Source organism: Camelina sativa, chromosome 1 (assembly GCF_000633955.1).
Source record: "Camelina sativa cultivar DH55 chromosome 1, Cs, whole genome shotgun sequence".
Taxonomy (NCBI): Eukaryota; Viridiplantae; Streptophyta; class Magnoliopsida; order Brassicales; family Brassicaceae; genus Camelina; species Camelina sativa.
Window position 1 is genome coordinate 4,393,628 of NC_025685.1, and position 24,838 is coordinate 4,418,465.

At 38.1% G+C, this 24,838-nt stretch overlaps 9 protein-coding genes across 12 annotated transcripts in view; 8 read left to right on the plus strand and 1 right to left on the minus strand.

The window, feature by feature from the left end:
• On the plus strand, positions 610 to 2,595 carry LOC104767069 (dehydration-responsive element-binding protein 2B-like). 2 transcript variants are annotated; one of them, XM_019245617.1, is made up of 3 exons: positions 610 to 812; positions 927 to 973; positions 1,281 to 2,536. In XM_019245617.1, exon 3 carries the CDS (start codon positions 1,307 to 1,309, stop codon positions 2,336 to 2,338), a length of 1,032 nt encoding a protein of 343 aa, XP_019101162.1. In that variant the 5' UTR covers positions 610 to 812; positions 927 to 973; positions 1,281 to 1,306; the 3' UTR covers positions 2,339 to 2,536. The 2 variants fall into 2 exon arrangements, with proteins under 2 accessions (XP_019101162.1, XP_010489429.1); XM_010491127.2 differs by lacking the exon at positions 927 to 973 and having other exon boundaries at positions 611 to 812; positions 1,281 to 2,595.
• On the minus strand, positions 2,514 to 4,710 carry LOC104766986 (protein trichome birefringence-like 32). The gene is made up of 5 exons (XM_010491020.2): positions 4,198 to 4,710; positions 3,923 to 4,094; positions 3,546 to 3,745; positions 3,265 to 3,423; positions 2,514 to 2,984 (listed from the first exon to the last, which is right to left on the minus strand). Exons 1-5 carry the CDS (start codon positions 4,662 to 4,664, stop codon positions 2,642 to 2,644), a joined length of 1,341 nt encoding a protein of 446 aa, XP_010489322.1. The 5' UTR covers positions 4,665 to 4,710; the 3' UTR covers positions 2,514 to 2,641.
• Positions 5,279 to 8,872, plus strand: LOC104766902 (cytosolic endo-beta-N-acetylglucosaminidase 2). Of its 2 annotated transcripts, none has more exons than XM_019245621.1 (11): positions 5,279 to 5,858; positions 6,048 to 6,185; positions 6,260 to 6,369; positions 6,440 to 6,551; positions 6,636 to 6,743; positions 6,853 to 6,965; positions 7,104 to 7,185; positions 7,320 to 7,400; positions 7,557 to 7,609; positions 7,732 to 7,867; positions 7,947 to 8,872. In XM_019245621.1, the coding sequence occupies exons 1-11, from the start codon at positions 5,355 to 5,357 to the stop codon at positions 8,646 to 8,648; spliced, it is 2,139 nt and encodes a 712-aa protein (XP_019101166.1). In that variant the 5' UTR covers positions 5,279 to 5,354; the 3' UTR covers positions 8,649 to 8,872. The 2 variants fall into 2 exon arrangements, with proteins under 2 accessions (XP_019101166.1, XP_019101169.1); XM_019245624.1 differs by having other exon boundaries at positions 5,766 to 5,858; positions 6,070 to 6,185.
• Positions 9,129 to 10,925, plus strand: LOC104766755 (ferritin-2, chloroplastic-like). Its single transcript, XM_010490737.2, has 8 exons — positions 9,129 to 9,498; positions 9,720 to 9,803; positions 9,890 to 9,950; positions 10,024 to 10,111; positions 10,194 to 10,255; positions 10,391 to 10,456; positions 10,534 to 10,597; positions 10,690 to 10,925. The coding sequence occupies exons 1-8, from the start codon at positions 9,218 to 9,220 to the stop codon at positions 10,728 to 10,730; spliced, it is 747 nt and encodes a 248-aa protein (XP_010489039.1). The 5' UTR covers positions 9,129 to 9,217; the 3' UTR covers positions 10,731 to 10,925.
• Positions 11,731 to 13,364, plus strand: LOC104766667 (B3 domain-containing protein REM10-like). Its single transcript, XM_010490628.2, has 5 exons — positions 11,731 to 11,922; positions 12,014 to 12,299; positions 12,440 to 12,549; positions 12,636 to 12,944; positions 13,017 to 13,364. Exons 1-5 carry the CDS (start codon positions 11,845 to 11,847, stop codon positions 13,281 to 13,283), a joined length of 1,050 nt encoding a protein of 349 aa, XP_010488930.1. The 5' UTR covers positions 11,731 to 11,844; the 3' UTR covers positions 13,284 to 13,364.
• Positions 14,113 to 16,386, plus strand: LOC104766580 (sorting and assembly machinery component 50 homolog B-like). The gene is made up of 4 exons (XM_010490520.2): positions 14,113 to 14,685; positions 14,843 to 15,328; positions 15,502 to 15,984; positions 16,089 to 16,386. Exons 1-4 carry the CDS (start codon positions 14,179 to 14,181, stop codon positions 16,170 to 16,172), a joined length of 1,560 nt encoding a protein of 519 aa, XP_010488822.1. The 5' UTR covers positions 14,113 to 14,178; the 3' UTR covers positions 16,173 to 16,386.
• On the plus strand, positions 18,782 to 19,524 carry LOC109132293 (receptor-like protein 12). The gene has a single exon (XM_019243935.1). The coding sequence runs from the start codon at positions 18,823 to 18,825 to the stop codon at positions 19,522 to 19,524; it is 702 nt and encodes a 233-aa protein (XP_019099480.1). The 5' UTR covers positions 18,782 to 18,822.
• Positions 19,829 to 23,149, plus strand: LOC104704277 (receptor-like protein 12). Its single transcript, XM_010420396.2, has 3 exons — positions 19,829 to 21,031; positions 21,126 to 22,708; positions 22,793 to 23,149. Exons 1-2 carry the CDS (start codon positions 19,870 to 19,872, stop codon positions 22,640 to 22,642), a joined length of 2,679 nt encoding a protein of 892 aa, XP_010418698.2. The 5' UTR covers positions 19,829 to 19,869; the 3' UTR covers positions 22,643 to 22,708; positions 22,793 to 23,149.
• Positions 24,311 to 24,838, plus strand: part of LOC104766428 (LOB domain-containing protein 21-like) — a 1,728-nt gene continuing 1,200 nt past the window's right edge. Inside the window, exon 1 of one of the 2 annotated variants that reach the window (XM_010490425.1) lies at positions 24,311 to 24,713. In XM_010490425.1, the coding sequence (XP_010488727.1) occupies positions 24,474 to 24,713 (240 nt within the window). In that variant the 5' untranslated portion in view covers positions 24,311 to 24,473. Of the gene's footprint in view, positions 24,822 to 24,838 lie in introns of both variants that reach the window. The other variant, XM_019245628.1, reaches the window with a different exon arrangement.

Sequence of the window (24,838 nt, forward strand, 5' to 3'; positions counted from 1 at the left end):
ATTTGGATATATAATTCAATTTTTTAATATATTGATAAAATAAGAAAATAAATAATATTCTCAGTATTATAGAATGTATTCATAATTATTGTTTTTGTTTAAAATTATGAATAAACTTTTTTTCCACAAAATATTATATTTTGTTCAAATATAGAATATAATCTTTAAAATGAGACTTTTATCTTAATAATTGAGTTACAACTAATTTTTAAATATAAATTACTTGAAATATTTGTACTTTTGTTTTGTAGTATTCTATAATCTAAATTTGATTTAAATTCAACTAAATGATTGCACCTTGAGTAACATATTGTTATTTCAAAACTTTATTTTTTGTCAATGTATTATTTATTGAGTTAAATATATTTCTTTATGTGTTTGAATGCTTTTATCAGCTGTAGTATTAAGAGCGTATGATTTTGTGGTGACGATTTCAACACGTGTCATCACCTGGTTTATGTTATGATCCACGGCTCGAGTTTTAATAAGTGCCATGTCACACCTCTAGTCAGTCTCATTAAAAATATCAGAAATATGTAGACAAAGTTATAAATACCACTTCGACCCCTTCAATTCCAAATATATTTCTGGTAAAAGTTAAAATCTTCACCAAAAATAAAAAAAGAGAGACGCTAGAAAGAACTACAAAGAACGCGAAGGAAGATTTGATTTTTTATCGATTTCTTTTTAACAACGAACAACAAAGATCATCTGCGTAATAAAGAAGATATTGTTCCCCCCCCCCCCCCCCCCCCCCCCCNAAAGGAGAGATTCGACTTAATCGAGTCTAATCCTGGAATCATTCACGATAGGTATGTTTTCTGGGTTCGTCGATTTTTTCACTGAATTAGTCTCTGGACTTGATGATTTTAAGGTTTTAGATGTTTTCGTGCTCATTGATTTGTGAAAATTTTCCACTTTTCTAGGTTTCGATGTTTTAAAGAAGATTGGGGATTTTTTTTCCAATTTTAAGGTATTTTTATTTTAGAAGATTTCTTTAATTTTTTAAGAGTGGCTTTTTACAATCGTTAGCTTGCTCCCAAAGATTCGGCAAAAAACAAAATTGGAAAATTTCAGTTCCGATTTTTTCCTATTCTATTAAATAAAGTAAAACTTGGTGACCAAGTAAATATACACCCTTGGTGCCCAAGTTGTTCTGTGCCTCTCTCTCTATATAACTATAAATTCTCTGTTTGACTCGATAAATTTTCTGTTTTTTTGTGGAATTGTGAGAAAGATACCGAGTCTAAATTTTTTTTTTAATTTAACCTATCTTGTAGATTCTGTGATTGCGACTAAGAGGACGATGGCTATATATGATCAAACCGGAACCAGTACACAGAAGAAAAGGAAATCGAGGGCTCGAGCCGATGGTTTAACAGTAGCTGATAGGTTAAAGAAGTGGAAAGAGTACAACGAGACTGTCGAAGCTTCGATTATTATACAAGGAGAGAAACCCAGACGCAAGGTTCCTGCCAAAGGGTCTAAGAAAGGTTGTATGAAAGGTAAAGGAGGACCCGAGAATCCTCACTGTAGTTTTAGAGGTGTTAGACAAAGGATTTGGGGTAAATGGGTTGCAGAAATTCGGGAACCTAATAGAGGGAATAGGCTTTGGCTTGGTACTTTTCCTACTGCTGAAGAAGCTGCTTCCGCTTATGATGAAGCTGCTAGGGTTATGTACGGTTCGTTGGCTCGTCTTAACTTCCCGCAGTGTGTTGGTTCTGAGTTTACTAGTACGTCGAGTCAGTCTGAGGTGTGTACCTTTGAGGATAAGGCGGTTGTTTGTGGTGATGTTTGTGTGAAGCAGGAAGATAAAGATTGTGAAAGTAAACAATATAGTCAGATATTAGATTTTCGGGACGAGTCTGGTGAAACCAGGATGGACAATTGTGCGGTTGGACATCAAAATGTGGATACCGTACTGAATTACGATTTGTTGAAAGAGTTTGAACAGCAGTATTGGGGCGAAGCTATGAAGGAAGAGGAGAGACCGAAGCAGGAAGAAGAGGAGAAAGCAAAGCAGGAAGAAGAAGAGATGCAGCAACGTCTACAGCTACAGCAACAGCTACAACAGGAACAGGAACAGCAACAGCAACCTGATTTGCTTACTGTTGGAGATTATGGTTGGCCTTGGCCGAGTGATCAGGAGCTTTGGGATCCTAATGAGTTGTTTGATATCGATGAACTCCTTGGAGACATAAATGAAGACATGGTACCTGGTCCTGGTCAGAGCGAGGACCAAAACCACATATATTCTGTTAGTTGTGATTTGCATCCGCTTCATCTGGAGCCACACGATGGTCACGAGTTCGATGGTTTGAGTTCCCTGGATCTTTGAGAGTTCTGAGGCAATGGTCTACAAGACTACACACCATAATCTTTGGATTGATCATAGCAGAAACAAGAAATAGGAGTTAATGAGCTGATTCACAATGAAAAATATTAAATAACTCTATAGTTTTTGTTATTTCCTTCGAACATGAAGTGTTGATTCTCATCTATTGAGTTTAATATAGAGAACGGCAGGGTTACTCTTTTTCTCCTCTTTGTAGAACAATAGTGTACATACAAAATAAACAGAAAATTTAACCATAATTTACAATTACAGTTCTAAATAAAATCTTAAATATAGAGAAAAGAATCATGGATAAAATAACTTAGCAAAGAGAAGCTCATTCCAAGTATCTTGAAGACCAGGTAAACACCAATGTATGCAATCCGAGTAGCTAGACGGATTTGCTAGCTGCTCCTTTGTCAATGGGCTCCATTGCTTCTTGTAGATTGATGTGTGTGCGTCTTTCCGATAGCCGGAGAGTTGTGTGATGTTAAGTACAGTCACCGGAAAATCCGCTCTGTTGTCTAGTTCCTCTCCTATCACTTTCATTAAGGTTTTGCTGCAGTCTGAAGGCCAATGGTTCATGTCTTGGATCGGAGTTGTCTGATTAAAACAATTATTTCCTTGTTCGCCACCCCAATCTTCGCCCCTGGTCATGGAGGTAGAAAATTTAATTCTAACGCTTCGTTCAAGCTAAATCTTAGTCTCGTTTCAACTTGCGGATCAAATCAAAAGCCACATTTACTTGAACTAAGATAAACCGGATCCTTCTAAACCTCATTGCTCATTTCATTCAATACCAAATCCGGACTAGATTATTCTAAGGCTCTAAGACATATATCCCCTCCTCAATTCTTAGTTCCTGGTTTTGAATTTGAAGCAACTGTTTATAGATGACTAGAAATCACAGAAAAGATGAAGTTACTGACTTGTAGTGAGTAGGAGACATGGTAGCAAAGAAAACCCTTGTCTTCAATGGATCCATATTCTTCTTCACCCATTTAACCATCGTCTTCAGTGCCATTCGATACGCATCATCGCTCTCCATCTCAACAATTCTCTTGTTCTCATCCTTGAATGAACCTTCCCTTCAAATTACAGATTGAAAAAGACAATCAAATCACAAAAGTACTGAGGCATACAGAAAAAATATCTGAGAACCTATTATTAGAAACGATGATAAGAGTTTATGCCATGATTGGGTACATACAAGATCTTCATTTTGAAGCCAGTCCTCCACCACAAGTATGTGTTGAACACGACTATATCAGCACCACGCCAATGCCTACCGTGTTTGTTAATCGAGCCTTTCCTCACAATCCGATCTGATACTCTATGAACAGTAGCGTTATCTGAATTCGATTCTAGAAGAAACGGTGCCCAATAGAACTCAATCGTTGCATTGTAATCCTACATAATCAACATACCAGAAGAATCTATAAGAATCCTAGCAAGAAATATTCAAATCTAAGCTTTAGTCTTTGTCATCCTCATACTCAGATCTCAGTGATAAACTGTATCATCACATTCTACACAGAGCAACTTCAATGGATTCCACAAGAATTTTCTAAATCTGAACCAAATTACCTTGAGAGAGAAGACGGTGAGGGAACCAAATGTATCCATTGATTTAGAGTTTTGTGGGATTTGTGAATGAAGAAGACAGATCAAAGAAACATACATTCCTCTGTTTAACGAATCTCCAACAAACATCATCTTCTTCCCTCTTAAGCTCTCCAACATCACCGTCGCGTTAAACCTATAACACATTTTAACAACAACAGAGCAAACCGATCTGAACATCAACCACCGTTGCAACCTAATCGCATTCAAAATTTCGAAATTGAGAGAGAGAGACTAACGAAGGAAGTGAGCATGATTCAGGTTGCCATCTCCATGACTGATAATCACTATCGGGACGGCCATGCGTACGGCAAGTGAGCTGCGGCTGAATGTACGGACACTCCGATTCTCTGTAAAACGGTCGCGTTGACCAGTCTTTGACCCAATTCCCTTTGAACACATCGCATCCTTCCGGCGTCTTCCCCACCGCAAAAGCCGGCGGCGGAGGTGACGGTGGTGGAGGAGATAGTAGCGGAGTAGGCGGTGGAGGAGATGGTGGCGGAGGCGGAGGATGTTCGTCGACTACAACAACGATAGCGGATTGGTGGAGGATCGTAGGGGAATGAAGGGATCGACGGGAGAAAGAGATGAAATCGTGGCCGTAGATGAAGACGGCGAGTAAGATGAAAACGAATACGGTGTAGAAGAGGTAAGTAAGACGGCGTTTTCTACGGTGAGACGGTGATAACAACAACGGCGATGTCATTTTTTTATCTAACGTTTAATTTATTTCTTTTTATACACTTTTAATGCGTTTCTCGGTCTTCTATGTATTGTAATGCCAAAATTTGATTAAAAATGAAATTTGGACTATAGTGAATTAATTGTATAGTGTATGATTATTAAAAAAAATAAAAGCTATAGTTTGTTGCACTTGCACGATCCAAAACCAAACCCCATGTTACACAGCCCATAATTAGGCACGACAGTTAATATTTTAATTCGAAAACTTAGGAATATATAATTTATATGTTCGTAACCCTTTTTTATATTACTAAAATAAAATAAGAGTTTTTTTTTTTAATTAGAAGGAAAATCTATGAATTTCAAAGCATAAAGAAAGCAAAGAAAGCCACTAAACTTTTTGCTAATCACATGTTTAAGCTTTATAAAATTGATCAACAAAACAACATTCAACTTTACATTCCAAGGCCTTATAAGCGTTTAATAAGACCCAATAAAGAAGAATCCAACTTTTTTACTTTAAGGCCCATTATAGAGCATCTGATCTCTTTCTCTCTTCTTTCGTGTAAGTTTTTAACTTTACAAAAACGAAATTTTCATGTCGTTTATTCATATTCACATTAAAAGAATGATTGATAAATTTCATATGCTCTGTTTTTATTATATGTCAAAATCGTCTTCTTCCTCCGTTGACCTCTCTCTCCCATAAAAAATGCGAGACCTTCTTCGCGCCTATTTCTCTCGAAGAACTCTTGTATACATTTACAATCTCTTCTTCTCTATCTCCCGTAAGCTCCTCACTTCATTCCCTCTCTCTCTCCTCATGCCCGAATCCAATGACGGCGCCGACGCAGAGTCTGAGGCTGTTCCGCTTCTAGATCTGTCTAAGCCGTCGTTACCTATATCTTTCCCGATCAAATCTCTTCAAGACCTGAAATCTCGTTCTTACTTCGATTCCTTTCACTTCCAGTTTAATCGTTCAACCGTTCCTCTCCGGGGAAGCTCCGATGGCTTACCGGATCGTCCAAGGGTTTTGGTCTGTCACGATATGAAAGGAGGGTATGTAGATGACAAGTGGGTTCAAGGGTGTGAGAACGACGCTGGGTTTGCGATTTGGCATTGGTATTTGATGGACGTTTTTGTTTACTTCTCTCATTCTCTGGTTACTCTTCCTCCTCCTTGCTGGACCAATACTGCTCATAGGCATGGTGTTAAAGTAAGTTGTCTTAATACTTTTGGATTCTTAAACTTCCAAAGTTTCGATTTTTTGGTTGAGATATCTCTGAATTTGCTGATTAGGATTATAAATTAGAGAATTTGATTGTCTGTTGAATTGGGTTTGTATGTTGTTTGAGTATTTTATGGGAAAAAGTGTTTACTTTCATGTGTTTATGGAAACATAAAGGTATTGGGGACTTTCATCACAGAATGGGATGAAGGAAAAGCTACCTGCAAAGAGATGCTTGCCACAAAGGAGTCTGCTCAGATGTATGCAGAACGTTTGGCAGAACTTGCTGCTGCTCTAGGCTTTGATGGGTGGCTGGTGAGGTTCTTTTCGTTTGCTTTATTTTTCATTAATATATTTATGTTCTAATCGTCTGCAATTGTAACTTGCAGATTAATATAGAGAATGAAATAGATGAAGAACAGATACCAAATTTGAAGGAATTCGTAAGCCATCTAACAAAAGTCTTGCATATATCTACACCTGGGGCTTTAGTCATATGGTGAGTTGCTCAGAAGTCTTTCGTTGTTCATATTTTGACAGTGTCACTTTGATCTGATAACTTTCTGCAGGTATGACAGTGTCACTATTCGTGGTAATCTTCAATGGCAAGATCAATTAACTGAGCTGAACAAACCTTTTTTTGACTTATGTGATGGAATATTCATGAACTATACATGGAAGGTCTGTCTTTCGGTTCGATTAATCTCTTCATTCTCAGTTTCTTCTATATGTTTTGTTTTTTTATGAGTGAGTGATGATGTTTAGGAGAACTACCCACAACTATCAGCTGAAGTTGCAGGGGACAGAAAATTCGATGTCTACATGGGAATTGATGTCTTTGGTCGGGGCTCTTTTGGTGGTGGGCAATGGACTGTATGTCTCCGAAACTCTTTATGATTTTGCTTCTCTATTGATGACTGCGTGAAAACCAATAATGTGTACATGAATATTTTCTTCCTTGTCTTATTCTTTTACATGCAAGGTAAATGCTGCTCTTGATTTGCTGAAGAGACACAGTCTGTCAGCTGCCATGTTTGCTCCTGGATGGGTATATGAGACTGCACAACCCCCCAACTTTCTTACGGCTCAGAATAAGTAATGCTTTATATTATTTGCTTTCCTTGTCGTCTACAAATTTTTTACTACCATTACTGTGTTTGAGCTCCATTTTACTTTTCCTACTGTTGTAAAGGAGTGCTGGATCTTATTATCATTCATGTGTTTTCTTTTCAGATGGTGGTCACTTGTCGAGAAGTCTTGGGGAATAGTCCAAACTTATCCACAAGTCTTGCCTTTTTACTCAGATTTCAATCAGGTAAGGTGAGAGTGAGATCCATCAAGTCTTTTTTTTGTCTTGTAACACTAACAGCACAGTGAATCATTCATTGATTTTCTTGGTTATTATTATGTTCAGCTATGTTCTGAAACTCTCTTCTCTCTTTTGTTCAGGGCTTTGGTTACCATGTTTCACTCGAAGGTCGCCAACTGTCAGATGCTCCATGGTACAACATTTCTTGCCAAAGTCTTCAGGTTCAACCATCTTACTGTATTTAGTTTTACCTCACAGTTCTAATGTTTACATGAACCAGAAACTTATCCCGTCACAATATGACAATTAATCTTTTTGATCTGGGTTTTGTCTCTCTTCTAATCTGATCTCTGTCTTTGCTCTGTTCTTCATGTCAGCCTCTCCTAGAATTCAATGAAGACAACAAAGATATCATCCAGGTTACTGTTGAGTGAGTTCTGGCCCTTATATTATCCTCATATATATTTCGGCAAAGACCAAAAAGGGAATTTTTTTTTTTTTTTTGACATTTCTGAGCAAACATTTAAAGAAGAAGTACTATGAATGTGACAGTGCTCGTGAGGCATCTTTTAATGGAGGAGGGAACATTCTTTTTAGAGGAAAGCTCGAGGGAGATACGTCTTTCACAACAAGGCTCTTCAAACCCCATATTCAGCTTTCATCTTCCCCCATCACAATATCCTTCTCTGTAAGTCTCTGCTTCTAGATACATTACACTATCAGATCTTGTTGTTTTTACTAATGGAGAATTTTTGGAGCTGGTGCAGGTGAAATCAGATGAAACCTCTAAAATTGGAATCCTGCTTTCTTTCTCATCTCCATCACATGAAACTAAATCCATACTCGTGGCACCACAAGAACCCATCCGCAGATCCGACGACCTGCTCTTACAGCGTCTCACCACATCACCGCAGACTGTATCCGAGTGGACAGTACACGAGACAGATCTTGTAATGGATGGTCACACACTGACAGAAATCTCTGCCTTTTGCTACAGACCAGAGAATTCGACAAAGGGGGCAGAATATGTTGCATTGCTTGGTCACATCTCAATCAAAGATCATGTTCAGTACCAGCAGAAACCTGAGACTTTACTTCCAGCGTCGTCGCCGTGGGTCATCGAAGCTCATAACATAGAGCTTGTACCCGGTAATTCTGGTTCCAAGATCCTCAGGTCTAAGCTAGAATGGAGACAGAAAGACCTTGAAGATTCTGTATTCCCAAGGTACAACGTGTACGCAGAGAAAACGAAGTCGACTGATGTAAGACCGAGGAAGGTTCTAGAGAAACCGAGAAGCGAGACAGTGTTCCTTGGTGTTGCTCACGTACCAGCCTATTACGTAGCGGAACTGGTGGTAGAATCGGAAGTGAAAGGAGTCCGCTTCGTAGTTCAATCCTGTGGTAAAGATGGTTCATGGGGCAAGCTGGATGATTCCCCTACGCTTCTAGTTATACTGGAAGGTCTCTAAGATTTGTCCTATGTGGTTTTGCTTGACGCCAAAAGCTTAATATATGATACCTACTGTAACTGGGTAAAACAATACAAAAATGAAACATACTGTAATTATCAATTAAACACATATAGCAAATTACTGCATGAATATCGCATTAATTTTTATTTATTTTTCCTCAGCAGATCAATGATGATCTTTGCAACATTTTTAGTAATTCTTTTTGTTGATCTATTTTTATATTGGGCAGCTGTTGTTGATTAATAAATATCTTACTACAGTATTATTATAAACCATCGTTTTCACTTAGTTTCCTTGTCAATGTTGTCATCTTACGTTAGATAAATTACACGACGCCTTAATTTGCTCAACGGCCGATTCTAGAGAGACCACGCGTATGCCACAAGCCTTTTCCCGTATTTCCACGTGTCTAACTAATAGTAAACCACGTCATTTACATCCCTTGAACCGTCGCCGTCTCTTATTAAAGCTCCTCTCTCTCTCTCTCCGTTCGTTCGCTTACTCCGACGTTTAACAGAGACACTCTCTTATTTGTTGCTTTTTCTATCTCTACATCTCGAGAACCAATGTTGCTCAAGGCTTCTCCCGCTCTCTCTCTCTCCGGCGGCGGAACGAATCTGTTTTATCCGTCGAGAAATTCGTCGAATCCTCTGTTTTCTTCTCGTGGATCTACGTTTTCTGTTAAGGCGGCGAAAGGAACGAACACGAAGTCGTTAACCGGAGTTGTATTCGAACCTTTTGAGGAGGTCAAAAGGGAAATGGATCTCGTTCCCACTACCCCTCTTGTTTCTCTCGCTCGCCACAAGTTTCACGAAGACTCTGAATCTGCGATCAACGATCAGATCAAGTATTGCTTAGTTTTTTTTTTGCTTTATTTTATAACCTAATTATCATAGTTTAGGACTGATTCAGCTTCGATTCACTTATCATGGTGCGTCTGTTCTGAATCAAAGATTTAATTTTGCTTGTCAGAATCGAGTTAGTTTGGTTGGTTAAATTGGTTATTACGTGACGGTGTGTCTGAATCTTAACATGTCTTATTTGCTTTTGTGTGAATCATCATCATAGCGTGGAGTACAATGTCTCCTACATTTACCATGCCCTGTATGCCTACTTCGACAGAGATAATGTCGGCTTGAAAGGTTTCGCAAGGTGAGTTCCTTTATTGTAAAGAAAACCGTATTTGTGTCTCTTCAGCTGATGGATCATCTTTTTGTTGTTGTATGTTTTACTGATAGGTTCTTTAACGATTCGAGTCTTGAAGAACGAGGTCACGCTGAAAAGTTTATGGAGTATCAGGTAAATTCAGGAAAACTATCAGGTAATGGATCTTTGATAGTGTTGCTTATGTTTTGATGGATTCGATCTTCAGAACAAGCGTGGTGGGAGAGTGAAGCTGCAGTCTATTTTGATGCCCGTCTCTGAGTTTGATCACGAGGAGAAGGGAGATGCATTGTATGGTAAGTTGATTCATATTATATCACTATGGTCTTTCATACATTATGCTCTTGATTGATGATTCTGACTCTTTTTATGTATCAGCCATGGAGCTTGCATTGTCTTTGGAGAAACTAACTAATGAAAAGCTTCTGAAGTTACAAAGTGTAAGGACCTTATCTTTTCATCATTAGAATTATGAATGCTAAGCGTTAAAGCCATGATTGCAGTAATCACAGGGCAGGCTTTGACAGTGAAAAAAGATGATTAGATTAATCTCTCTCTCCTGTTTGATCCTACCGGTTGGTGTGAAGAACAATGATGTTCAGCTGGTTGATTTTGTAGAATCTGAGTTTCTAGGCGATCAGGTAAAACACACAAAGTTTTAATATTATCATTACATTAAAGTACGCAACGATCTTCCTCACGTATCCTGTAAAAACAGGTTGAAGCCATCAAGAAAATCTCAGAGTACGTTGCACAGCTAAGAAGAATGGGAAAGGGTCACGGTAAGTCCTTTTAAACCCATAAGCCTCAAAACTGCAATTTCACTTCCTTTTGGGTGTTACATTAACTCCCCCTTCCGGTGTGAAAACTGCAGGAGTGTGGCATTTTGATCAAATGCTTCTCCATGAGGTTTAAAGAAGTAGAGCTGCAGCTTTTGATGATGATGATTCTGATTCGGTTACAGTCTTCCTTGTGCTATACAGCACCGTTTGTCCTTTCTTTTCTTTGGTTTTGTTTGTTTAACCGAATGGTTGAGGGTGTTTTAATGCTGCTGAATAATGTAATAACTCGTAGTCTGATAATAAATGCAAGCCCACTGCTTTAATGCGACTCTTGCCATATACTGATGACTGTAATTACGGATTTGGACGTCATAACTGTTACTAAAACTCCTAACTAATGTTTTGAAACCGACTCGGATTGTGAACCGGACTAGCTTTCGGGTCACTAGGTCATCGGGTTCGACCACGGGTCAATTGAATAAAATATGTTTAATGTATTTATATAAAATAAATATTTTTAAAAATACTATAAAAAGAATATCATATTTAAGAAAGTACAAAATTTAATAATAATAATAAAATAATTAAAAAATTTAAATCCAAATAAAAAATAAAGAATACTAAGAAAATATCTTCAAAAATAATCAACTGTTCTTACGCAAAGTTCGAAAGATGACAAAGAAGTTAAAGACGAGAACTGTGTCTTGAGTCATATATTACCGTTTAAGTTCTAAATAAATAAAAAATTCTACAAGTAATTGAAACTGTGAATTTCTATACATTTTTTTAAAAATCAAGTAGATTTTTTTGAACCGTTTACCAGCCGGATCAACCGGTTTACCGGGTCGCGGGTTAATAACGGTTTTTTCTGGGTTTTGCCAGTTTTGTTACTATCGGTTATTAGCACTATACTCGAATCGGTAAAGTCTTCGGGTCGTGGGTTAACCGGCCAGTCCGGGCCGGGCGTGAAAACATTGCTCCTAACTTTTCAAAAGATTGAGCTTGGATTTTGTTTAGAAAGAAAAAAACTTGGTTTGATTTTGGTTTAAATGCCAATCACATACTATGACATAGAGATCCCTCGTCGGTCGGAGCCAACTACGTGTCGTTATGACAGACGAAAACGGCATGACCTTGGAAAAAAGATTGTCTCTATAAGAAACCCACCAAAACAGAGCCAAAATTGGAGAATACGAAGCGACTTCACAGCTTTAACCATTATTCAAGAAAAAGAAAGCTCTTCGTCAATGGAAAATGTTTCACCTTCCTCACCGATCAATCCACACTTCTTCCAGCCTCTTCTTCCTGGATTCCACAGCTACCTCGTGATCTATCTCTCTTTCACTCTCTTTCTTTGCTACGCTTAAAATACTGTTTGTTTGATCTCTCTCTCTCTCTGGATTTCTTTTGTTGCAGAACATTCCCATGCGTTTCTTCTTAAGGCACATAGATGGACCAACAAACGAGGACAATGCGGTGGTGAAGCTGAGATCGGACGTTTCTGATATAACCTGGCAAGTGAAGATGGAAGGTCGGAGACTCACCAAAGGCTGGAAAAAGTTCGCCGCCAGCCATGACCTCCGAGTCGGCGACATAGTTGTTTTCAGACATGATGGAGGTTTGTTGTTCCATGTCACGTGTTTTGGACCAAGCTGCTGTGAGATTCAATATGATTACGATGATGTTATTCAAATATCCTCTGGTACGACTTACGAGCTCAATCCTCTTCCTTTGTCACAAAACCTTTTAGTATCAGTATTGATTATTTGAGCGAACCGGATTCAATGATGTGTATACATACACACTGGTAGTTTGGTTAATTCTCATTCAAACTTGAACCAGATTCAGATTCAGAGAATAATCAGAACATAGCAGATGAAGGATCTTCATCAGATCATCACTCTTGTTTTGTAGCACGTGTCACCGCATCGAATCTACGCAAAGATAGTCTGGTGAATGATTACTTCTGCACTGCACTGAAATATTTCTCTTTAGAATCTAATCATATACTGATGTACACTCTCTGTAAGTTATGCAGTTTCTCCCTAGAGGTTTCTCAAGATCTAATGGTTTGATGAAACGTAAGTGTGAGATCATTCTATTGAATGAAGATGGGATACCATGGAAATTGATCCTGAGTCATAAACCAGACGGCGAGGTTTACATCAGATTAGGTTGGAGAAGTTTCTGCTTCGAAAATCGACTAAGAGTCAACGATGTTTTATCACTTAAGCTTGTGCAAACCGGTACAACACCTGTTCTCCAGCTTTGTTCTTCTTCTACGACGAGCCAAAACAGATTCTTGACACTAACTCTCAAACCATACAATCTCAAGAAGTACAAACTAGTAAGTAAGTTTGCATCAATCATTTCAGCATTGTTGTCAGATTTTGTAATGTTTTCGAGTTCTTTATGGTAGTGTCTACCGGGGACATTTGTGAAGGCGAATGGTATCGAGAGAGCGAGGAAAATAACTCTCGTGGATCAATACAATATCAAACGGACGACGAGTCTTAAACCGGACGACAAACATGGAAAAATGAGATTGGGAAAAGAGTGGAGAGAGTTTTGTTATGTTAATGGAGTGAATATAGGTGAGTCCTTCAAGCTAGAAATCATCAAGGAAACAGAAGACACAGCTACTCATCTACTTAAGTTCTGCTCCAAAGTCGTCAACTTTCCCTGAGTTTGTATTGCTTTTGTAGAATCTACCTAAAATGTACTTTGTTTTGTGGTTTTGGCTGGTTTGTAACGAGGTTTTAGCAGTTTGGGATGAACAATGGAAATTCTAATGGCTTGGCTGGTTTCTTTGATGTTCCAACTCAAACTCATCATCCTCAAGTATTGAAAACCTTCCAGATATCAAATACCAAATCTCAAAAGTATTCATCTATTTATCATATAACTCTACAAAGTAGATATCAGATTGAATATATTGTAACAGATCAAAAAAGGCAGACACATGGAATGACACATCCTGCTAACCATTCAAAGGAAGTGAAACAAACTGAATAACAGTTATAGAGTTGATTAATGTCTGAAACTATGCTTGCAGACCTTATAGAGTAACTTATCTTCATAATCTATATAGTATATATACATACATAGGGGAACACCGTTAAACGAATACTTACATTTCTTGGGACTCTTCCAATAACTTCATCTTCTCATAATAGAGATTAGAGAGCATATGTTTAGTACATCAATGATCTCTTGGTCTCTATACTTTTTTCTTTCACGGTTCTTAGATTTAGGATCCTCCACAAAGTCCATCTACCCAAAACAAATCCATCTACTCATCCAGTGTCAAATAAATAACAAAAACCACTTTAATCCAAAAAAATATATATTTTTATTATTATTTACTAAACAACATCGTTTATTTAGCAAACAGTCAAAGTTCATATACTTGCTGATTATTTGCTAAACGACAGCGTTTAGGAAGCAAGAGACCTCACTTAACCTTCTGAACAATCTAGAAGGTTACAATAGACGCCGACTTCTTATAGTCGTCAAATTGATTCCGTCTATTTGCCGAAAACTCGAAATTCCTACTCTCTCAGTTGATATCTCTCGGCCTCATGGCGAATCCGGAGGAAGAACTCGACATGAATCCACCAAACCGAGAACCCCAAGAAGAAGAAGAAGAAGTTGAAGAACTGAACGGAGAAGAAGAAGAGGATGATTACGAAGGAGAAGACGATGATGACACCGAGTCGAAATCTCAAACGCGCGAAGGCCGGCCCAGTGTAGACAGGATCAAAGCGGAATCGCTTTTCCGTCGGATGAGAGCTGCTCCTGTGCCGGTGCGTGTTCACGACGTGATCATCAAAGGAAACGAGAAGACCAAGGACCATATCATCGAGGCGGAATTGGAAGCTGCGAGAGAGGCGACCACGTTGCAGGAGCTTCTCGAAGCTTCTAGGGTTGCTAATTCGAATCTCCGAGCGTTAGATATCTTTGATTCCGTCAACATTACGCTCGATTCTGGTCCTCCTGAGCTTCCTGGTACCACCAATGTGGTAATTGAACTTGTCGAGAGCAAAAGCCCTCTCACCGGTCAAATTGGCGTCTACACTAAAGCTCAGGTATTTGCTTTAATAGTAACAATTCACTGCCATGCTTCAGTTGAGTTTGTTTATTCGGTATTGGCTTCAATAGAGTTGAATCTGAACTGATGATGTGCATTGATATATTATACTTCTGGTTGATCTTAGTTGGACATAACTGTGATGCTTCTTGTAGGCTAGATCATCAAGTCTTGAAGCATCTTTGAAGTATAAGAACATTTTTGGCTATGGAGATATTTGGGACGGGTCTATAGTTCATGGCTATGACAACTCTGCTGAGGTTGCCTTGGGGATGTATCTGCCAAGGTTCAGAGGATTATCTACTCCTTTTACTTCTCGTCTTTACCTTTCGACTCAAGACTGGCTTAAGTTTTCATCGTATAAAGAACGATCCCTCGGTCTTTCTCTCGGTCTTCTCTCAAGCAAGTATCACGAGCTGGTCTACACGATTGCGTGGCGTAATCTGATAGATCCATCCCGAGCGGCTTCAGTGTCAATAAGGAGGCAACTGGGACACAGTCTGTTTTCTGCGTTGAAGTATACTTTCAAATATGACCAGAGAAACTCATACTTGAGGCCAACTAGTGGATATGCTTTCATCTCTACTTCTCAAATCGGTGGTCTTGCTCCTGATAGCCGAAGCTTACGCTTCTTGAAGCAGGTTGGTTCCCTCATTTACATGAACTTTATCTAAGTTTGGGAAGTTGAATTTGCTTACACAGCAAATTCTGTGGTGCCAGTCCCTTGTTTACATTCATATCTTCCCATTGTCATTTGTACGTCTGAATCTTAGACCTCTAATACTTTTTAGCACCCATTGTCATTTGTTCTCAGGAAATTGATCTTCGATATGCTGTTCCGTTCGGGTTTTACAACGCTGCTCTAAACTTTGGTGTGTCTGGGGGTGTCTCCTTTCCGTGGGGAAGCGGATACCAGAACCGCCCTTCCTCTGTGCCAGAGAGATTCTTCTTGGGTGGCAATTCATTGCCTCTATGTTCTTTAGGTGGGCCATCCGCACTATGGGGATTCAAGACCAGAGGACTTGGTCCTAACGAGCCAAGGAGGAAAGGCGATAATGAACGGGATTTTGTTGGAGGAGATGCAGCGGTGACTGCCTTTGCGGATCTCTCATTTGATTTGCCTGTGAGATGGTTAAGAGAGAGAGGAATCCACGGGCATGTGTTTGCATCTGCGGGGAATATGGCAAAGTTATCAGAGAATGAGTTTAGGAACTTCACTGCTCCAAAGTTCTTGGATACATTCAGAACTTCAGTTGGTGCTGGAATCGTCTTACCAACTAGTGTATTCCGTATGGAGGTTTGGTTCTCATCACTAATCTCCCTTTATGCATTTTTATCGAATGAGAAAGTGCAGTGATTAACACCAAAATTATTCATCGTTTTGTTTTTGTTATGAGACAGCTTAACTACTGCCATATATTGAAGAAACAAGAACACGATAAAGCGAGATCTGGGGTTTGCGTGACATTCTCTGCCTCGTCCTGAGAAATTTTAGCTGAAGAAGGTACTCAAATATGATATTATGGCATTTCATTTTTTTCTATCTTAAATCCGTGTCCCAGTGACTGGCAGAATCTTTGATTTTATTGTTGTCTCGAGAAAACTTTACAAAGAGAGTTGATTTTTTTGTTATGTTTGCGTGGATTTCTCATTTCTGGATCTACGAGGAATGGTAATAAAGAACAGGAAATTAAAAAAAAAAAAAAAATATTGAACCAGCATTAATTGGTTGCATAACAGCCATTATTACTAGGACTATTACTAACAAGTCATCTTTACTTTGAATTCTTTTTTCTTGGCTATCCGTAACTGTCTATTTATTGTGAAGTGTTTTATATATTGAAGAAAATTAGATTAGCGTAAAAAAAATGAAAAAAGCTCTTGCAAGTCAACGAGTATCATTCATACTGTCTGTTTCTTTCGCCTTATGTTATTTCGTAATATCTATCCTCATCTGATTTCTTTTCTTCACTAAGACGTTCCCTATTTTTTTTTTGTTGTTGTTGTGAATTTGGTTAGACAAACAAACGTTTTGAAATTTCCTGTACGTAATTAAAGTAAGGCACAATGTGTGGAAATTGACAATTCAACACGTACAAAGACTTGTAGACTTGTTGTTATAGCAAATTAAGCTGTGTTGGATTTATTTTTGTGGAGTTGTCCAAAAATAAAGAAGAAAAAGGATTTATTTTAGTGGAGTTGTACTACATAATAAATTAATACTCTTTAAATTAATATTCGCTATAAATTAATAAAATTTTCCGGTCCCAAATTAGGCTGGTGTAAAAAATGACATATTTCGATAAAATAATAAGATATTTTTTTTTTAAAATCATATGTAAAAATATTGTCTCATCAATATCATAAATTAATAATCAAATAAATTAAATATATATATGTATATATATATCTAAGAAAATCTAGTGAAATATGAATCTATTGTTGTTTGCATATTCTTGAATTTGCATTATTGTTGGAACTCATCTCTAATCTTTTTCATTGTTGTCTTAATCACATCCAAAAATTATGGAGAGTCTGAATGCGATAATTGCTTATTTAGTAACTAATTCTAAAGGTACCACAATATATTCTTCGACTTCATCATTAAGGATAGTAGTAGCAATTTTTCGTAAACTCTAAACTTCTAATATTTATCATTTTTACCTAGATAATTTAGTAAATAATTGAAATTCATCCTATTACGATAATCAATATTATAAATTAATTTTTTAAAAAAAAAATATAAATGATAACAAAAGTATTTTATATTGTAATATAAAATTTTCAAAATTACGAAAATGAAAAATCTTTTCGTAAATTAATAAAATATTAATTTATTTATCAATAAATTAAAACCTCTATAAATTAATAAAATTTCATGGCCCGACTTTATTAATTTATAGAGGTTTTACTGTATATGCTATGTAAAGAGATGGACACGAAACCATGTTACTTGCGATCAGAATTTCCCACCTTCGTCGTTGGTTTTTCATTATCGTTATGCAAGAAAACTAAAGTAAATTAGCTTGAGGACGAAACGCTAGCCCTTGGAACTCAATGAGTATCATTTCTATTACTTTTTATTTTCCATTCTTTTTCACGGATTTCTCAATTTCTGGACAAGCAACCTTTTTCGATTTCCTGCACGTGTATTATAAAGTACGACAAAAATGTGTGAATTCACTATTCAACTCAAGAGTTTTACTCCCTGCGTTTAACAGAACACTTCGTATGTCTACTGTACTATGTTTATGTATATTAAGATATGGGTGCGAAATCATTCTTACTTACCATAGCAATTTCTATATTTTCTTTTTCATTATTGATATTCAAAAAGGTTAATTAAGCGTAGAGAAGGATGAATGAAATGCTTTTGGAATTCAAGGAGTATCATTCCTGTTACACTTTATTTTCTCATTTCACGCCTTCATAATTTTGCGGACGTGCTTGCGGGTCCGAGGCACTTGTGTCGTCCCGAACAAAGAGATGCGCTTCTCGAATTCAAGAACGAGTTTATTGAGGTTCGGAAGCCTACCATTCATCATCAGTGTTATCGCAATAATAGCCGAGTAAGCCCTCATCCGACGACTGAGCCATGGAGGAATAACAGCGATTATTGTAATTAGGAAGGTATCACGTGCAATGCCAAGTCCGGGGAAGTAATCGAGCTAGAAGCTGCAGCTGCAGCTGCCTCCATCATTAATGAACTCGTGAGACGCTGTCGATCATCATTAATCACTAAGAGTGACTAGGTACACAACTAACAAAGTCATCTCTCCTTCAACTGTGATTTTTTTCTGGGTCATTCAATTTGGTTCGAACAAACAACTTGTTTTGAAGTTTCCTTTACGTTAAGTAAAAGTAAGACAAAATGTGTGGAACTTGATTAACGTGACTATTCAAATGTAAAGACTCTTTTTAAGTCTTTGCGTTTTAACGTGAAGAACACTTGGTAGTAGAAAGACTAGTTATAATGTGAGTCAGTCAAGCTGTGTTGGATTTATTAACCTTGTGGAGTAATATTATTATGTATATAAAAGAGGGATGGGGCACGAAACCATGTTATTTATTTACCATCTCACAATTTCCTTGGTTTTCTTCATGATCTTATATTTTATAATTCAAGAAAATTAAAATGAAAGGCTCGTGGAACTCGACGAGTATCATTCCTAATATTACTCTTTCTTTTATTTTCCTTTTCATTTGTTATTTCGAAGACGTGCTTGCGGCTCCTCCTACTACTAGGCAACATTTTTTGTGTCGTCCAGAACAAAGGGTTGCACTTGTCGCTTTCAAAAACGAGTCTTATATTGGGAGGCTTTCTCCTAATTGTTACCGGAAGACGGAGACATGGGGGAATAACAGCGACTGTTGTAGTTGGGAGGGAGTGACGTGCAATGCCAAGTCCGGAGAAGTGGTCGAGCTAGACCTTGCGGGCAGCTGTCTCCATGGCCCGTTTCATTCCAATAGCAGTCTTCAAAACCTTCCTTTTCTAACCACTCTTGACTTTTCATATAACGATCTTACTGGCCAAATCCCAGATTCCATTGGAAACCTTCCTCATCTCACCTCTCTCGACCTTTCGAGAAATAAATTCAGTGGTCGGATTCCATCTTCGATTGGAAACCTTTCTTATCTCACCACTCTCAACCTTTCGATTAATAATTTCAATGGTCGGATTCCATCTTCGATTGGAAACCTTTTTCATCTCACTTCTCTCAACCTTCGGGAAAACAATCTCGATGGTGAAATCCCATCTTCTTTTGGCAATCTAAAGCAGCTGACCACCTTAGAAGTTATTTTGAACAAGCTCAGTGGAANTCTCCTTCAACTGTGATTTTTTTCTGGGTCATTCAATTTGGTTCGAACAAACAACTTGTTTTGAAGTTTCCTTTACGTTAAGTAAAAGTAAGACAAAATGTGTGGAACTTGATTAACGTGACTATTCAAATGTAAAGACTCTTTTTAAGTCTTTGCGTTTTAACGTGAAGAACACTTGGTAGTAGAAAGACTAGTTATAATGTGAGTCAGTCAAGCTGTGTTGGATTTATTAACCTTGTGGAGTAATATTATTATGTATATAAAAGAGGGATGGGGCACGAAACCATGTTATTTATTTACCATCTCACAATTTCCTTGGTTTTCTTCATGATCTTATATTTTATAATTCAAGAAAATTAAAATGAAAGGCTCGTGGAACTCGACGAGTATCATTCCTAATATTACTCTTTCTTTTATTTTCCTTTTCATTTGTTATTTCGAAGACGTGCTTGCGGCTCCTCCTACTACTAGGCAACATTTTTTGTGTCGTCCAGAACAAAGGGTTGCACTTGTCGCTTTCAAAAACGAGTCTTATATTGGGAGGCTTTCTCCTAATTGTTACCGGAAGACGGAGACATGGGGGAATAACAGCGACTGTTGTAGTTGGGAGGGAGTGACGTGCAATGCCAAGTCCGGAGAAGTGGTCGAGCTAGACCTTGCGGGCAGCTGTCTCCATGGCCCGTTTCATTCCAATAGCAGTCTTCAAAACCTTCCTTTTCTAACCACTCTTGACTTTTCATATAACGATCTTACTGGCCAAATCCCAGATTCCATTGGAAACCTTCCTCATCTCACCTCTCTCGACCTTTCGAGAAATAAATTCAGTGGTCGGATTCCATCTTCGATTGGAAACCTTTCTTATCTCACCACTCTCAACCTTTCGATTAATAATTTCAATGGTCGGATTCCATCTTCGATTGGAAACCTTTTTCATCTCACTTCTCTCAACCTTCGGGAAAACAATCTCGATGGTGAAATCCCATCTTCTTTTGGCAATCTAAAGCAGCTGACCACCTTAGAAGTTATTTTGAACAAGCTCAGTGGAAATTTTCCCAATGTACTACTGAACTTGACAGGGTTGTTTGGTTTAGGTATCTCCGGAAATCGGTTCAGTGGTGTGCTTCCTCCTAATATCACTTCACTATCAAACTTGGGAGAGTTTTACGCAAGTGATAACGCTTTCAGTGGAACTATCCCTTCTTCTCTCTTCACCATTCCTTCTTTGACTGTATTTTTTTCCGATGATAACCAACTCAACGGCACTCTTGAGTTTGGCAATATTTCTTCACCATCTAACCTAGAATATTTATCCCTTAGTAGAAACAACTTCAAAGGGCCAATCCCGAGATCCATTTCCAAATTTGTCAACCTTTCGGATCTTGACCTTTCTTATTTCGACACCCAAGGCCGCCCAGTTGACTTCAGCATCTTCTCGCCTCTCAGGTCTCTCCAATATCTTTACCTATCATATTTGAACACCACCACTACGATTGACTTGAATGATATCTTNAGAGTCTTTGGATGTTTCCCGAAACAAGCTTTCAGGAGAAATTCCACAAGAGCTAGGGGAGCTCTCGTTCCTTGCGTACATGAACTTCTCTCATAACCAGCTTTCAGGTCTACTACCAGGAGGCAATCAGTTTCAAACGCAGCGTTGCTCTTCCTTTGGAGATAATCCNATTATAGATCTCTCAGGCAACCATGTTTCAACTACAAACAAAAGTTCAGTTTCAAATCCCCCTTCACAGGAGATATATGCTTTGCAATTATCAGGCTGCGGTATCACCGAGTTTCCAGAGCTCCTAAGAACCCAACATGAAGTGGCGCATCTAGACATCTCCAACAACAAAATCGAAGGTCAAGTTCCTGCCTGGCTATGGATTCTACCAAATTTGACATACGTGAATCTTTCCAACAACACTTTCATCGGTTTCCAAACATCAATGAAGAAACAAGGACTATCCTCTGACTGGAAACCATCTTTGAGGCACTTTTTTGGCTTCAACAACAACTTCACGGGCAAGATTCCTTCTTTCATATGCGAGTTGCGTTCTCTAGAGACTCTCCATTTATCTGAAAACAACTTTAACGGTTCAATCCCTCCTTGTTTGGGAAATCTCAAGAGTACTCTTTCAGTTTTAAACCTTCGGCAGAATAATCTTAGTGGAGGTATTCCAGAGGATATAATATTTGAAAGTCTAAGGTCGCTTGACGTCGGCCATAACCAACTTGTGGGAAAGCTTCCAAGATCTTTGAATCGTTTCTCTACTCTTGAAGTTCTGAACGTGGAAAGCAACAGAATCAACGACACGTTTCCATTCTGGTTGGGTTCTCTACAAAAGCTGCAAGTTCTTGTGCTTCGCTCCAATGCATTCCATGGACCAATGAATCAAGCCTCCTTCCCTCAGTTGCGAATCATCGACATATCACATAATCACTTCGATGGAACTTTGCCATCAGAGTACTTTTCGAAGTGGACTGCTATGTCATCACTTGAGCCCGACGAAGATCAGTCTTCTGAAAAGTACATGAGAGGGGGATCACGCTATTACTATGATTCATTGGTTTTGATGAATAAAGGTGAAGAGATGGAGCTAGTACGTATCTTAAAAATCTTAACAGCAATCGACTTTTCAGGAAACAAATTTGAAGGAGAGATTCCAAAGTCCATCTGTCTATTGAAAGAGCTTCGTGTGCTCAACTTGTCAAACAATGTATTCACTGGCAGCATCCCTTCATCTATGGGGAACCTGAAAGCTCTAGAGTCTTTGGATGTTTCCCGAAACAAGCTTTCAGGAGAAATTCCACAAGAGCTAGGGGAGCTCTCGTTCCTTGCGTACATGAACTTCTCTCATAACCAGCTTTCAGGTCTACTACCAGGAGGCAATCAGTTTCAAACGCAGCGTTGCTCTTCCTTTGGAGATAATCCGGGACTTGTTGGCTCTTCTCTTGACAAAGTTTGCAGAGATATTCACACACCACCAGCATCACATCAACACTATGAAACGCCGGAATCAGAGGACGAAGATGAAGAAGAGGTGATTAGTTGGATAGCAGCTGCAATAGGTTTCGTACCTGGTATTGTATCTGGTTTGACGTTTGGATACATATTGGTTTCCCACAAACCAGAGTAGTTCATGAACCCTTTTGGCCGAAACAATCGTAAAGGCAGCAGAAACACCACAACTCACTAGAGAGAGGTAATGTTCCTAACTTTTTAACGAATTTGTAAGCTTTCATCAGAATGAAATTATATTTGTTTAACAACTATTTCGTTATTATAGGCTTAAAGCCTATTTGAAGAATCTGGACGAGGAAAGTCAAAGTAAACGGATGAACTGTTAGGACGTCAACCAACTACTCTTTGTCCAAATCCAGATTGGTTTAGATTTCGGTTATTGTTCCCAGTTTAGCTTTGTGTGTTTCTCTTTAACTCTGTTTTTTGCCAACTTTGTAATTGAGCAACTCTGTTTCGAACCTTAAATTACTCTCCCTTTAGATGCACATGGGATTTTTTTTTTTTTTTTACGGCAATGTTATCTTTACTTTTTCCTATTAGACTCTCGCATCTATTTATACGTATGTCCATTGTTCATATCAATTAGTTACAGATATACTGAGCAATTATTTTATAAACCTTATACATGAATGGATATATTCAAAGTCAGTTGTGTCGTTTTTTATTAGACGTTGACGTAGCTATTTTAGTTGTCAACAACCTGCTTCATTCTACAACTGCAGGGAACTTACAATGAGAATGGAGATGTGTGTTTTGATGATGATTTATGAGTTTCGTTGTGGCTTAAGGAGAACGAGTGATGATGCTATGCTAAACGACTACTAGAAAAAGTTAGGAAAGCAAGCCTCTGGCTCTGAGATTATATAAATCACTATTTTTTAGGGTTAAATTTAAGAAAAATGACAAGATAAGAAGATTTAATTAAAAGTAAATGACTATTTGTTAAGTTGATATTAGCAATTTCTTCTTTAAGATTATCACTTGGTTTGTACATTTCTAAGCTCATTCACAAAGGTTGAAAGATTACAAGATTCTTTGGATTTGTAGTTAACTTGTTATTATATTTTTATATACTCATGACTATAAAGATTGAAAAAACATCAAGATCCGTAACGTTTTTGAGTGTTTGATTTAACAAAAGAAAGTTAATTTTGCGTTTGATTTTTTCTTGTTATTGGTATATTCGCAGCCATAATGAATGATGAGTAGAAGAGAGGAAGACAAATAAAGAAGGGGAAAATGGATAGTGAAGGGGACGGTGGTGGTGGTGGGCTTCTCATTCTCTCACTTTTCTTGTCAAATGTCTTGTCTTCTCCATTTCCACACTCCAATTTATATGCAACCTGTGATTTCTTTATTATTTTGAAATTCTTTTGATCAAATATGTATAATCTAAAATAAGAACCAAAAGGTGATATGTGATCAATTCTATTTGGTTTTAAGCATCGGCCACCTTGAAAGAAAAGAAACTTCATCTTCAATTTGGAGCAATTTGAAATCTTTTTTGTTTTTTCCTTGATTGACTTATTGGTTTTAAGCATCGGCCAACTCTCAAAACAGAGAAAATTAGCTGATTGGTTACTTTTAGTCTCTGTATCTCTATAGTACCTTGTCCTTTGATTTTTCAACATTATACTCAAAAGCTCAATACCAAAAATCTCAAAGATAAACCAGTATATGATTATGATTTATGACCTACGAGCTTGGACTCGAACTCACAACTAATCATGCAATTAGCAAAGAAAAGCTCAAGCCAACACAAATGATGAATAGGCCCATGGCTTGTCCCATTTGTCCCCTTCTCTATTACTTTCAAAATCACTCTTCTTCACAAAAAGTTAAAAGAGTCTTATTAATATATAAAGGAAGCACGAGATAAAACTTCAGAAAAAACGAGAGCCTAACATTTACCACCCAATATCAAAACAAACAAAAGAGAGTTTGAGATGAGAGGGCATGAGCCACGATCAAGCTCATCTTGTGCAGCCTGCAAACTCCTGAAGAGACGATGCACACCCACTTGCATTTTCGCTCCTTATTTCCGCTCAAGTGACCTGATAACTTTCGCCAAAGTCCATAAAGTCTTTGGAGCCAGCAACGTCAGTAAGCTTCTCGGTGAGGTCCCTGAAGAACAGAGACAAGAAACCGTCAACTCGTTGGCTTATGAAGCTGAGGTTCGTCTCAAGGATCCTGTTTACGGTTGCATTGGAGCCATAGCTTCTCTGCAGAAGAAGATGCTTGAGCTTCAACATGATCTAGCCGTTGCTCGCACTCGACTACTTGCCCATTCTGGGGTCAGCAACCACGTGTC